A 15,864-nucleotide genomic window follows, 5' to 3' on the forward strand; every position below is an offset into this window, starting at 1 on the left:
TTAGAAGAGACAGACCTTAAGTCATAGCAATGCTTTACAACTGATAGATTCCATTCAAAAAATGCCTTAAAAATTTTAGTCATAAAAAAAAATAACCTTATTCCCTTCCAAATATACAACTTCCTAGCTTTGGTTTAAGTTCTAAAGAACTGTCTTCAGTGCCAGAATAATAGGATTACACATTTCACAAGATAATATATGTGAAACTATAACTTTAAAGAGGGATCAGTTGGGGCTTCCCTGGTGGCGCAGTGGTTGAGAGTCCGCCTGCCGATGCAGGGGACACGGGTTGGTGCCCCGGTCCGGGAAGATCCCACATGCCGCGGAGCGGCTGGGCCCGTGAGCCATGGCCGCTGAGCCTGCGCGTCCGGAGCCTGTGCTCCGCAATGGGAGAGGCCACAACAGTGAGAGGCCCGCGTACCACAAAAAAAAAAAAAAAAAGGTATCAGTTAACTATGCAACAAAACGCACAAATTACTAAGGGCGTAAAAGCCGTTGTTACAACATGGGGAAGTGATTAAGAACAAACCTGGGTTCCAACCTCAGCTTTGCCACTTACTAGCTACGTAAACAAGCCATAATTCTTAATTCCCATAGCCTGTTTCCTCATCTATAAAACAATAATATAGGTTATCTAGGGCTGGTGTGAGGACTAAATGAGATATGAATTTAAAATGCTTATCACAGCTCTTGGGACATAGTAAATGCTTAATATATGTGCTATTACTGCTATTATTGTTATTATTATGATTGCTATTATTATTGTTATTAGTAGTGATGGTGTAGGTAGTAGTACAGTCACCATAGCATCACCAATATGTAAAGAAAGCTATTTTGAAGCCTACTCATTCAGAAGGCTGAAGATACACTGCCTCAATTTCTCTTTACAATTAGTGACTCTTATAATTAAGTAATGGCATGGACCTCTGGCTCATGAATTCTTTGTTTCCTCTTCCACAAGCCAACTGGAAATGAAAACATGAGTCATCATTAAGTTAAAACACTTAAAATGTTCATAATGAAAAAATCTTTGATAAGGTGATAATATATATATCCAAAGAATTTAGATATAATAAGAATGATGAAATTATATATGGTTTTTAGCTGGCTGCCTGAAAAAATTAAAGGCTTCTCGGTTTGTTCCCTTACATATTAATGCTTACACTAAGAAGCATTTATATTATGTCATTAAGATGACAAATTATTTGTTAAGACACCAGGTCTCTCAGGACACCTTAGCACCATTTATAAGGAGTGTGTGCTAAGAATGACATCTCATTATTTTCAAGTCAATTCCAAGATTTCCTATATTATAAAGACAGAGATAAATTAGATTTTAACACTTTTTTGTTTTTTTTCATTGATTTACTAAATATATAAGACTGTGTTAAGCAACCAAACAAGGGTGGGTATCTTCAAAAGCAACCAGCTGATTCTAAGACTAAGAAACATAATTTAAAATATGATCCTAGAGGAAAAGTGCTTTTACATAAATATATCTTCAGACTCAGTTCCACCATAATTTTGAAGCTAGCCCAATATTTCAAGCATTGCAAAATGATCTTTATATGCATTTGAAATATTTATAACACCTCAATTTTCTGTTATTAAAGCTAAATTACACTACAGAAATATATTATTGAAGAAGCTAAACTTTATTAGCCTTCTATGTTTATTTCTTAAATTTCCTCCAAGTAACATTAAAACCAAAGAAACTGCTTACAACTTGTACACACACTATCTTTGTTCTTCCTGAAGCCTCTAGAGAACCCTAGAAATTCTAATTAGAATTAGCAGTTATAACCTACATATTTTATTATTTATTTCAAGTTTAGTTAATATTAACCATCATTACTTTAATTCTTATATAATATCAATAAATCTATAATTACTATAGATTTTTAAGGAAAATGACATTATTATTATAGCTTTGTTGTTCATATGTCCCCAAATATCATCAATTTGAATAATAAATAAAACTAGAACACATATGCAAATTCCAACAGTTACATGTATGATGCACAGTCCGAAGTATCGGGTGTGTTTGGGTTTTCCGTAAGATCTTACGGACAACAAACTTTTTGGCCAACCCAATACTAAGTCTTTTCCAACTGCCTCTAATATATACACTTTTTGTCATTAATCCAGAGAGCATTTTGAGATCTAGTTTGTCATACAGCATCATTATGGCTTGTAAGAAGACCCTAAATATTATAAGCATGAGGACACAGGATTTGGGAACTAGAAGAAACTGTAGAGATTAAGAACTCACACTGATCAGGATATCGTCACATCTTGTCTAGCCTACTGGTATTGATTCACAATCAATGGTCCATCATCTACCTGTGAATTCCCATTACCTATCCTCCAAAGGCCTGCTCAATGGCTAATCATCAAATTATTGGGCCCCTAGGCTTAAAGAACAAAACCCCATTTCCTCAGTGTGAAATTCACCTCACCACCTTCACTCCAAGTCCCAGCCCAACAGGCTGTGCTTTCAACACAGCATGCACTTCACCCTCTCCATATTTTGCTAATGGTGTTCTCTGCCTAGAATGCCTTCTTTCCTTCTCCCCCTATTGAAATTTTGCTTAAATTTCAAGGTCCAGAACAAATTATACCGCCTCTGGGATCTCCATTTGCCCTAGTCAAAATTAACTGTTTCCCTTTTGTGCTCCTTTGGCTTCTTAAAAATATCTAGGCTAACATTTAATAAAAATTGACTAAGTGGAGTATACCTCTTTCTTTCTCCCTGACTAGATGAGTTCCCTGGTACAAAGACAAGACCTTATTCATTTATCTCCCTCCTATTTAGTATAAGACCTTGCACATAGTGGGTACCCAACAAATACAAATTAAATGAAATGAGAGATCCATTCTCTCCTAAGACAGAAATATTTTGGATTATTATAGGAAATTTAGAATAATTTTCTCTACAACTCCAAGAATAAGTGATTCAAATAGAAAGTATAATTTGATGGTACTTTCCCATATTAAACATTTACACATTTAAATATTATAGGTATCAGAACTAGCCTATTTTAAAACTTCTTTCTATTTAGCAATCTGAAGCAACTATAAACTCCTAAGTGAAACGTTTTCTTGAAACACAGACCAGTAATGCTTCACGATGCATTTAGCGAGAAGAGAGACACGAGCTTTCCAAACCCCTTGCAGGAGGAGGAAATTCTCAGAGGTTTTGGAACACTGGGTCTAAGAGCTTTGGAAATAGGTCTTAGAAACGAGTATGTTGCTCCTTCCAGAACACAGCTGCGTGAGTGGCAAACAGCAGCAGAATAGGGAAAAAAGTGGTGCCCTGAAGCTAGGAAAGCCAGGGCAGTGTGGTTTGAGTTGCCTGGAGCCAGAGCCTCCAGCTGGTTTCTTACTGATCCTGCCACCTATTGACCAAATTATGAATCAAGGCACTGCAAGTGACAAGGAACTTCAGCTGTTAGAGTTAAGATCAATCAATACTTATCAAAACAAATGGAAGTTTGTATCATTCAAATTCGTTTTGGCTATGTTATGGAATATGCTATGATGCTTAACTGTTCCTTTAAATGTCCCTTCAGAAATAAATTTTAGTAAAAGTAATGGTACTCAAAGGTGCTCCTGACCTAATTTGGACTCAAATATTCAAAATTAGGAAAGTAGAAGAGGTAGTAGTATCACATAGAAAATTCAGAGAATCAGAGTTAAGAGGAATGGAAATGCAGAATTCTCAGTAGTGAGTACGTGAGAGCCTTTACATGACTTTGGTTTTATTTTGCTTTGATTATGTTTTAGCAGCCAGAGTAAGAATGGTTTCTACTCTGACTAGCTTTGCCAAGTGCTGCTCAAAAGAGCATGGAAGTCTCTTGCTGAATTAACAGTTGTAATAAGTGTCAATAACTAAAACAAAACACACACACAGCATCATGTTAAATGAAAGGGAAAGGAGAATTGATATTTATTGAGTGCCTGCTATATCAAGTACCATGCTGGGTGCTTTAAATATATAACTTTATTTAATTCTCACACTTCTAGTTAAACATTAGTCTTTCTCATTTTATAGATGAGAAAATTCAGTTGCAGAGGTTACTAGTATCACAGCTGAAATACAAGAATGTATGACTTCATTTCCTCTGGGCTTTTCCCACTATACCACACTACCTTGAGAAACTCTCTAATGGATTTTATACTAACCTCCATGTTTCAAATTCCACTTTCTTCATTTGTAAAATAGAGTTTGGCTTAATCACTTCTAAGGTCCAGACAGACCCTGAAATTTTATGAAACCTATAATTCTTATGGGACTCAATACAAATACATCAATAAGTAAAAGAACAAATGCTCAACACGAAATGTGCAAATAACTGGAGGAAGTTGTTCACAGAAAAAGAGGTTAAAATTGCCTTTGAATAGAAGGAAAGCTACTCAACTTCACTCCTAATTTAAGGAGTAAAAATTATAACATGGATGATTTACCATTTCACCTCTGAGATAGGCAAAGTTTGTCGGGAAACAGATGTTCACATGTATTTTAGATGTAACACTATAAATGGACACAAACTCTTTGGAAGGAAATTTGGTAATATCTATCAAAATTATAAATGCAGACAGCATTTTATCCAGGAATTTCACTTCTAAAATTTATCCTACATATAGATCCTATATGCACAAACGTATATGTAGGTACACGTTTGCTGCAGCATTGCTTGAAATAGCAAAAGACTGGAAATAATCTAAATATCCATCAATAGGGGACAGGTTAAATAAATTCAGATAGGCTCATACCACAGAATTCCGTTCAATGTGTAAAAAGAACAAAGCAGATAAACATAAACTACTATGGAATAATATCCAAGTATATAAAGTGAAAACAGAAAGAAGTAAAAAACAAAAAATGATATATACACATATGCTTCTAGAGGCATAGACTATTTCTAGGAGGCAATGTGGGAAATCAGTAAGAGTGGTTTCTCTAGGGAAGAAGCTGTAAGTCTGCGATTGAAGGGATATGCTTACCACGCATCTTTTTATTACTATTATTAATACCTTGATGTGTAAGCAGGTTTTACTTTTTCAATTTAAAAAAAGTGGTTATAATATATAGTAATGTCTGGAGTCCTTGAAGAATCCTTTAAATGTGAAGTCTAGTAGAGCAAATAAGGGAAGCAAAAGACTTTAATGGCAGGAATTTTCTTAAATGTCAAAACTCTTCAGAATACTCTAATCACCCCAGATTTCTGTATGTGTGTGAGCGTCAATCTACAAGGAACAACAAATATAGTACAAGTACCTCCAGTGCGCAAGATAAGCTAGAAGGGCTGAAAAGGAATAATTTTCACCTCTCTCTCTCTCTCCCTCTCTCTCTCTCTCTGAAGCTTCCAAAATTCACATTCTCACATTCTAAGGCATGTTGTGACAAATCAGACAAATGAATGGTAAAGGAGCTAATTCCAAGGGCATGGGTGTGTGGAGTATATCAATTTCTTAGTTGTAAAGACTCACTCAGGCTGAAAAAACTCCTATGCTTAAGTAAGCTATCAATTCTGTGATAATTAGTAAAATAGTAATGTTAAAATGAAATACCAAAAATTCACAAACCACAATGATTAATTATGAGATTGAGAAGTTACCTATATAGTACCAAAATTATGTGTGAAATTCATAAGTGGTTAAGGATCTAATCATAAAGAAGGCACTCAGTTATCAAATCTGTAAAATATACTTATTAGGTACCAGATTTTGATATTATTCCAGACAATCTGCTTATAGAAAAAAACTATCAAACTTCCAAAAAAAACCAAATGGATTACTACAAATGTAAGACTACATAAGCACGATGGCACCAAATTTACTCAAATTACATTATTTTCTCTTACATGGTGAATCAACAGATTCATCCCCTCTGCTTCTCAGTAAAAATGACAACTTTACAATAGAGGAGTATAAGTTACATATTAAACAATAAAAATAAACCCCATATTTTCAGGTGAATAATAACATTTATGCAAAATAAATTTAATAGGAAAAAAGCTATCCTTCTTTTGCTGCTAGGTAAAATACAGTTAATATGTCAATCTAATTATGTTTGACTCTGCCCAAAAAATTATACATGTACATATTACTAGATTTTTTTAGCAAAGTACTGAATTCAATATATCAGAACAAGAACTCTATATTAAAAAATAAAATATACCTTTTATCTGGGTAGCGAAATTCAGTGCCAATTTTGCAAAGAGATCTGGATTTTCAAACTTCTCCTCCTTAACTTTCAACCAGAAACAGTTCTCAGACAATTCTTTGGGTTCAATCTGAAACAAAAATAACAAAGATAAGTTTCTAAATTATTACTTCATATTTAATTTTTCAAAGAATTCACTTTCACCAGGGTTGAATGATATTACCTTCATTCATCTACCTACTAAATCAATTTTAGGATCTATCAAAACAACACTTCTTAAGTAAACATTCATTGGGAAAGTCACAGACTTCTACTAGTTTACAGAAAAATACACAACAGCAGGCTATGTAGCAAATTACATTTTAAAAAATCTTCTACTGGAAGGAATCTTAAAAATAATTTAGTAAATCCCTCCCCCCAACTTACATACCTTCTTCTTGCTCCTGGATTTTTAACAATGGGGAAACTGAGATTCAGAAAAGTAAATTCCCCATGGTTACAGAAAATAACCATAATAGCTGACACTTACATACCTCCTAAAATGTGTCAGGTACTCTTTTAAGTGATTTCACACATTAACTCATCTCATCTAATCCTCACAATAATCCTTTGAAGTAGGACCTGTTATCATCTCCATGTTAAAGATGAGGAAACCGAGCCCCAGGAAGTCTGAGTGGCTGCCCAAGCTAGTAAATGGCGAAGATGGCTTTCACACCCAGGCAGTGTAGCTCCACAGAATTGTGCTCTCAGCCACTACACTGAAACCCAATATTAGAACTGTGCATTTTCCAGTACATATCATGATGCTTTGTGATATGTAAGTGCCATTACACTATATGCTTAATTGCTAAATTAACATATCATTACATTTACACACACAGATAACTGGGCCAGCAGCTTCTAGGTCCTATAGTTTGGTCGATTGTGCCTAACAAAAAATAACTACATTCCAAAAACATTTATACCTCATTTACTCTTATGAGCAAAGCATAAGTATATGCTTAATTTAAAAAATGATTTAACCATTATTCTGGTCAAACCAATTTAATATGTAGATACTATCAGATATCACTGTAACTATGTTCTTGGAATAGACATTTCCCCAAATGGTGGCCTGGGTAATTGTATTTTCATTAGATTAGTTCCCAGTGAATGCGGACTGTGTCAATCTTGATAATAAGCTTTTTATAAGACATGTTATTTGATAACAATAAAGCAAAATAACAAAGAAAAATCTTTCACACATCATATAAAAAAAGTTTATGTCTCTACTGAATACTGTCAGCGATTCCACACTATCTGAAAGTTTAAAACTAAAAAAAAAACTAATAATTTTCTAAGAAAAAAATAACTAAGATAAAAAGGCCCATTAACACAAAGATTATATTTAAGAATGTTATAGCAATTAAAGTTAACATTGGTAAAAGAATCAAAATTATTTTTCATATACTATTCTCTAAAACCACTTTCACTTTGATTTTCCTTTTGTCTTCTATGTTAATTTCAAGTTGTCTGTGGAGTTTCCAATTCTCCAGCTATGAAAGATGAACATAAGACGGTGAACTCACAAGCAAAAGCAAAAGAATCAGTGGTCATGTTCTCAATTATTATATCATCCTTATAAGTAGCAATACCGTCATTCACACATTAATGAGCAACTATGACTAGACAAAGCCATAAAGCTATAGTCATAGTATTACCTTTGACCAGTTGATCCTCTTCATGGACACCTCAGGTTTATATATTTTTTTGTGCTTCATTCCATATGGCAGATCAAGTGCTCCCGGAGGAGGAGGAACTCCTCCAAGGGGAGGTGGTGGAGGAGGTCCCCCAAACAAAGGCAGTGGTGATGTTATTCCATGTACCCCAGGTAAAGGAGGTGGAGGAGGAGGGGGACCTCCTCTGGGTAGAGGTGGCGCTGGTGGAGGTGGGGGCGGGGGTGGCCCAGCACCTGGCAATGGAGGAGGTAGAGGAGGGCCTGGAATTCCTGATGAACCTGAGAGTCCATGTCCCTGAAATATAAAATAACCCAATGCTTATTTAAATGCTTACAGTAAAGTATAGTAGCAAAGAAAACTTATCAGTAGACATTTGTGGTTGGGTTGTTTAAGATTTATTTAATTTAGCAACATCTAAGGGCTTAAGAATACATGAAAAAGACTTGCATAGATTTTTGATAAGCATTCTAAACCCTGGATAAGGAGTAACTCTGCTCATATACTAAGGCTAGGAAAGTTGGCATGCTCAAAGATTTTGTGAAACACTCCTCCAAAATAATGAAAACTTACCTTTCATTATAAGTATATGCAAAGAAGAAGTACTGTATATGGCTTGGGCCTGTTAAGACTAGTTGGTATGAATACGGGATGATTAGTACAAAATAACTGATTTAACTTCCTTGGGGCCGATTAGCTTTACACAAAGAGGCTGTCTCATAGCACCAGTAACTTAGCTATCTTCTAATACCAAGAATTAATGCTAAGTAACATCCATTGCATAATAATACAGGTTTATCAATGTTTTTACATCTATTATTTCTTTTCATCCTTATTATAACCCTATAATGTAGGTTGGGTATTTTTATCTCACCACTTATAGATGAGGAAGCTGTAACTGCAAAGAGGTTCAATGACTAACCAAAGGTCGCACAGTCTGAAATATGATTAAGATTTACATGTGGTTCTTCTCATATCTAAGGCAGTCCTCTTTCCACTACAACAGACTAGCTCCTAACGAATGGGTGTCAGTTGCCTTGAGTGGAGTTAATTACAGCTTGCAGTATGAGCAGATTATAACTTATTTCTCCCATCAGAAAAGAACTTCAAGCTCATTCTCTAATAATGATGGATGACAGCTGACGGAGATCACTACATTCCATATTGTCCACTTTTTGATTATTAATCTGGACCTGTTACTTTAAACCATTACTGATGACAACGGTTTACTTTCCAAAATGAAAATGAATATAAAAGTGAGTTTGTTAATTATAAACACTCCTAAGGAATGTCCTACAAATGAACATGCATCTTCTGTAATTGAGATACAACATTAGACTAACTGAATGAAAAGTTTAAAACTATTAACATGTCTTGGTATAGTGTTATTTTTATTTGGGGAGAAACTCTTCTAATCTTTACTAATAAGAATTTCCTCCACAGACTACTTAATTGAACTAAACAAACTTAGAATTATCGTTACATAATAAATAAGTGGAAGCTTATTTTTGAAACAATCAACTTAAAGGACTGACCCATTTATAAGAATGTTAAAGATTAACAATCACAGGTAAACAGCATCACAGAAATGTTTCTCCTAATATTCAGTGCACACTGTCCACAAATATTTTATTCACACATATGAATGTTTATGTGTGTATATACATATATACAACTAAAGTGTTTATACACTTAAATGACAATCCTCTCCTGGAATGCAATCCCCTCCTGAGATTAGGAAGAAGGATAGGATTAAAATATGCAAATTCTTTCTATTTTATTTTTAATGCAGCAAAACTATAGAAAACAGTCTGATTTTTCCAATCTTGATTGAGATAGCAAAGAAATTCTGAGGAAAATTAAAATAATTTTTCTGAAAAGTTCAGTCAATTAGTAATTTACCCTATAAATTTTGTATATAAATGGATTTGTTTAATAATTTGAAAGGTAAAATGTGTATCCCGTATTTTGTATTAATTGACAGCAAAATGAAAGTAATACTTGTTTGTAAACATAAAATTTTGCCACTATGAGATCATGTTTATGATATAAAACTTGTGTAACCACAAAAATGCTATTACTTTAAAATAGGACTTTTTACTCAAGTTAAATAGATATTTTACAAATTGAATAAAAGTCTCAAATGCCACCAGCCTTAAAATCAAATCATATCAGCCCTTTTCTTCCCTTCTATGAACAATTAGGAATGGAACAATTAAATGAGACCACAATAGAGTATTGAGAATTGAATACAGCAAATGGATCATTTACTATTTGACACAATTTGGGGTGCACTAGAAAGTACTGTGTGACTCTGCACTTTTCCAGATCCATTGATAATAAATAAGCAACTACACAATTAAATGGTAAGGCCCTGTGCTAGGTGCAGTAGGAACTTTAATAAGAGTAAGCACAGGAAGTAAAGACATTGTCCTCAAAGTGTTTATGCTGCAGGGGAAGGGATAAAGCAGGCACACAACCAAATATGATAGGAGTGGTCTACAAAAGTGATATAAAAGTTCAAAGAAATTCCCAGAGTTTTGGGTGACGCTTTCCAAAGGATGTTATACTGAGCTGATCCTTAAAGGAGATGTTTCATTGGCACAGAGGAGCAAGGGAGGGCGTTTCTGAGAGAGAATAACCTAAGTCAGCATTTCTCAACTAAGTTCCATGAACAAACTCTTCTGCAGGAGATGTTAATAGATGGTCTGAAATAAAGGGTTCTGTGGCTAAATGAGTTTGAGAAAGCTATAGGAAAAAGAGTTCGACAGGTTTCTTTAATGTAGGCCATCTCAGACCCTTTAGTATGCTAATGAAAATGATGAATCTCCAAGAGGAGAATTTCAAGCATACCAAATTTATTGGACTATGGAATGCTTTCCTCATGAAAAACCTATTAGCACCTCTGTAACTAATGTCTGGGAAATGCTGACCGAAGGAAAAGTGTGGAGACAGTAAATTCTACATGCGAAGGGAGGAGGAAAGGTGACTTAGCTGCAACAGAGGCTGGAGTTAGGGGAGCAGAGACGAGGCTGCAAAGGGGAGATAAGGGAGCCCCAGATAGAAGGCCTTCAAATTCCCGGTAGGGAGATTTTTTCTTCAATCCTGAATGCAACAGGCAACCATTGAACATATTAAAGCCTGGAGTGACAATAATCAGGGCAGTGTTTTAAGAAGATTAATTTGCAACTGACATAAAGCATGAATCTGAAGAGGAAGAGACTATAGGCATGGCAGAAAGTTCGGAAACTATTGTAATATTCCAGGCAGGATGGAATGAGAGAGTGGCCCTGGGGGGTTCAGGGTTTTGATGCAAAGTGAGAAAAAGAGAAAGAACTGACATAATACAGTGACCAACTTAATAATCTGTCATGAGGCAGGGCGGGGAAAAGGCCAGGACAACTCCAGCTTCACAATAAAAAAAAAAAATTGGTGGTAAAATTTAAACAAATAAGAATGGAGACCAAGCTGGTTTGAGGACAGAGAAGTGACCACAAATAATAGGTTTGATTTCAACATGCAGCAGGACTTGCCCATGTGGAGATCTAATCAAGAGCTGGAAATAGACGACAAACCCAGGGGACTTGACACCTACTAAAAGGTGATATTTGAATTTATGATATTGGATGGGATATTAGTGCAAGGACATACAGAGAAAAAAGGGCAGAGGACAGAACACTGGGGAATGTCATCATTTGGAGGATGAAAACAAAGAGAAACTGAGTTCTGAGATATGTAGAAAACGAAGTCAGATGACACAAAAAAGAGAGATTGAGTGAAAAGAAATTATCAGATATTACAGATAAGTGAAAGAGGCTAAGGGTAGTAAAAGGCCGCTGCATTGGGTAATGTGGAGTTCACTGTTGACTTCTGAAGTCACTTTTCAGTAGATTGACAGAAACAGACCTAGTCAATCAACAAACACCCTACTGGGCATCTATGAGGCTAAGAACTAATCTTATGTTTCTTTATATTCATTTAAAAAATATGTTGTGTTGAGAGTATGTAATCAGCTCTAAAATTCAGACACCATAATTAAGATTTTAAGTGTATATGGGGGGTTTTCATCATAGGGAATGTAGGTGGAAATATAAAGTTTACAGATTTTGAAATTATGGTAGTCGAGATATAAAGAGATCTCAAAAAGCTTTAATGAACATTTCCACATTTCTTTTGAAAGAAAATACTATGCATCTAATTTTTCAAATCATTATGAAAATTTCATCTCAAGAAAGAGTTTTGCTTGTGTAATACATTCCATTAAAAATATTCAGGGCACTTTATGCAATGAATGCCATATTTTTATCCAAACATTAAAATGATTTATTGTCCTGGAAAATCAAATCTGTAGTTATTTCAAGTAAAATGGGAAACTACCAGAAAGTCTGCTTCTGGTCACATTTTTTCCTTCACCTAACAAGATAGTTTTCTACCTTCGAACTCAATGTGACATGACACAAAGTCTGTATCTTGTTTTATTACCTGGGTTCGAAGTTGCTGGATTTCTGTTTCAAGCTCTTTGATTTTTTCTTCTCTTTTTTGAAGCTCAGCTTGAGCTTCCTGTCGAGCTGTGAATTCTTCATCGAACTGCAATGATCACCACCATAAATGTACACTTAATAATACAGTTTTGAGAAAGCTTTAAACAACAATATGCATTAAATAAGTGGAGTGTATTTTGCTCCTTAAATTTCCCAGGCCACTCAGAAAATCAGAGCTCTTGATTATTTTATGGCAATTGAGCACCTCCGTGGGGATGGGGTGGTAGTAAAGAAGAACTATGTCCCCAGCCCAAGGTAAAAAAACCATTTTCACTTCTAAAAAAACATACTAAACAAAATTTTAAAAGGGTGGACTAAGGCTCTCTTCATATATAATGGACATTTTTGTGTTTTGTTATTGAAAGTTAGGTTTTAGAATTAATCATGTTTTTTTTTAATGTTTCATCCCATACTTTTAAGTTTATTTAATTAGAAAACGAAACCTAAAAATTAGGAATCAAGCAGTTCAACTCTTTAAAATTATATTTAATCTTGAAAAGAGACTGTACTTTTAGAACGCTCAAACGGACATACATTAATACAAATCAGACTATTTTTATTATAATCTTAATTGTCTAGCATTCAAAAAGTGATGCTCCACAAAATCTGACAGTAGAATGATATATGCTCTAATGGCATTCTCATTCAGCTGGTTAACCAAAACACTTGTATAAAATGTCCTAAGAGGGAAAATGAGAGGTTAAATTACAGTGTGCTAAGCCAAAGAGACCATCAGAATGGTGACTATCCATTTACTGCATCCTGCCCAGCACTTACCTCAGTCAGGTGAATACCGCTCATGTCCAGCTATAGAACATTTGCCCTTTATTGTCACTGTCACTTCAAGTTATTTTAGAAGTCTATACATTATTCCAACAATGTTATTTATGTTTTTAAAAGTGATATATCTTACTGCCAAAAACTACCTTTAGAGTTTGTGGAACAAGGAAAAAGTGTGTTTACTGTTAATAAATATTCCTCCTCATAGTAGACTTGACCTTTGGAAATTATAAAATGCCATTCAGATCCAGTCTGAAGAAAGAGTGGGTAAGCAAAGTGGATAACAGTGTTTGAGTCAAACCTGCAATACTACTTAATTAATTCTTTTATTCATCTCTACTTGAGTCCTGGGAAAATGTCCCACAGAGGATGGTCCAAATCGTTTCTAATATTTACATTTCAAGCTTACCCTAATCCTTCAGTATCAGCAAATGACCTTGTTTCCTAGGTCACTGAGAAGATGGAGCTTTTTTGACTTCACTAGTATCCATGTTAAGATTGATCTGATTCTGCGACTTCCCTGGTGGCGCAGTGGTTAAGATCCTGTGCTCCCAATGCAGGGGGCCTGGATTCGATCCCTGGTCAGGTAACTAGATCCCACATGCATGTCGCAACTAAGAGTCACATGCCACAACCAAGGAGCCCATGAGCCGCAATTAACGAGCCTGCCTGCCGCAACAAAAATCTATTCTAGTAACTGCCACAACTAAGGAGCCCACCTACCACAACTAAGACCCAGAGCAACCAAATAAATAAATAAATATTTTTAAAAAATTGATCTGATTCTATACTCCCAGCCTCCTTGCCAGTGTTATCTTCTCCTGTGTGCTTCTCAAGCATGCTGTCCACACAAGCACACTACAATTTTGCTCTACAAATGGTTTATTAGTACACTTGCGGAGAGGCACACAAGGCTTCTGCTTGTAATTTAAAATGATCTTAATCTGTAAACCCATAGAGTAGGAATCAGAGAAGCCTGAGATATGTGAGCTGGAAGACTTCTTACAAGTCCACTAACCTTATTCTCTCCTTTTAAGGATGAAAAAATTAAGATCCAAGGAGAGTAAGTGGCTAAAATCACAGCTAATTAGCAGAAACACTGAGATCAGATCTTACAACTACCGCTTCTCATTCTAGCTGTCTCCCTTCATTTTTCTTTTTTTTCATTTTTTTTTTTTTACTACTTTATACTGCCTCTTAGAATCACCCAGAATAAGAGAAGGTACGCAGATAACCACTAGGAGACCATATATGTTTTCATTCTAAATGTTGGTGAGGAGAATAAAGCATCAAACACTGAAACTTCTTTTTTATTATTTCAGGACTCCTTTTCCAATAATAGATGCTTACAGAAATTTTTACCAGATAGATCATCACGATTTGCTCCAGTCTTGTGGTATCTAATCATAGTGCCAGAGAAAAAGAGATCCTAAGATTTTCAAAGGGAATTTTAAATGTGCTATTTAAAACAAGAACATTAGAAATATAAAGGTCTACTAATTGAAGTGTACAGTTTCTTTCACCAATAAAAATGACGGCTTCACACAAACATTTTGTGCTTAAGCTCTTAAAATCTATTCTAGTAACTGAAAGAGCAAAAACATTTCTTCAGATGCCCTGAAGTAACTTCAGTAATACTCTATAATTTCTAGAGTGATAGCAAAAGTGATTATCTAATCTCCAAGGTAAGTCATAACTTTGAAGAGACAGCAATATGTAAGCACTTTACCTTGCTGCCAAAAGACTCAAAACTGTAGAGCTTTTAGACTTGGGCTTCAATCCTTCTCCTTCCACCAAGAGGAGAGAAATACTATACTAATGCTTTATAGGGTCTAAAACCAAACAATGCAACTTCCGGTAGAAGCTCATAAAATTGTAGCTATGCTTTCATGAAATAAGGAAAAGACCATCTGAGATCTAAACAAAATTCAGATATTCATAAAGGTGGCATTTACATAAAGCATTACACAGAGAAAGGGGAACCTCAAATTCCACCAAGACTACATACATGGAGTAGCAGCATCACTTTAAAAATGGTAATTACAAAATTCAAAGAAGATAAGTCTAAGCAGAGAGAGACAAAGAGAAAGAAAATATTGTATCATTCTGTTTCTATCAATAGCACTGATTTAAAGAACATAACAGATAAGACTAGCTAAACATCTCCACAGTTCTCCAAGGAGCTAACTACTGTTAAGTGACAGCTGCAGGAAAGCAATGGGGGAATGTGTTTTGGTTGACCATTTCAAACTATATGCTTCCAGCAACCTAATTTTATTTCATTTATCACTTTAGTAGAATATGGTTAGTGTTTTTCTTCCATAATGGATTAAAGGTGATGAGCAGGGAACAGTAGCAACCTTATCTTATTGGGAAAGAAATCAATATTCTGTGGTGGTGTCTGAATCCAGAAACATAAAAAACTATATAACTAAAACAACATTTATAAGACCTCGCACAAGGAAACAAGGTAGAATATGTATTGTGATTACATTTTACATTTCATAATTACGGCTAATATTTGATAAGTCTTACCTTCTTTGAAAATTCTGCTGCTTTTTGTTCACTTTCTTCAACTTTTGCCTTGTTCACACAAGAATCTATTAAGATTGATGAAAAATGATTAGAAATTATTGCATTGGATCACTAGGCAAATGAC

At 35.0% G+C, this 15,864-nt stretch overlaps 1 protein-coding gene across 1 annotated transcript in view; it reads right to left on the reverse strand.

The window, feature by feature from the left end:
• DIAPH2 (diaphanous related formin 2) overlaps positions 1-15,864 on the reverse strand; it is an 890,580-nt gene that overhangs the window by 593,125 nt on the left and 281,591 nt on the right. The window contains exons 15-18 of the mRNA XM_060003112.1: positions 15,741-15,805; positions 12,367-12,471; positions 7,870-8,181; positions 6,185-6,299 (exon numbers count right to left, since the gene is read on the reverse strand). Of these exons, the coding sequence (XP_059859095.1) occupies positions 6,185-6,299; positions 7,870-8,181; positions 12,367-12,471; positions 15,741-15,805 (597 nt within the window). The remainder of the gene's footprint in view (positions 1-6,184; positions 6,300-7,869; positions 8,182-12,366; positions 12,472-15,740; positions 15,806-15,864) is intronic.

The sequence above is a fragment of the Delphinus delphis genome, chromosome X (genome assembly GCF_949987515.2).
Source record: "Delphinus delphis chromosome X, mDelDel1.2, whole genome shotgun sequence".
Taxonomy (NCBI): Eukaryota; Metazoa; Chordata; class Mammalia; order Artiodactyla; family Delphinidae; genus Delphinus; species Delphinus delphis.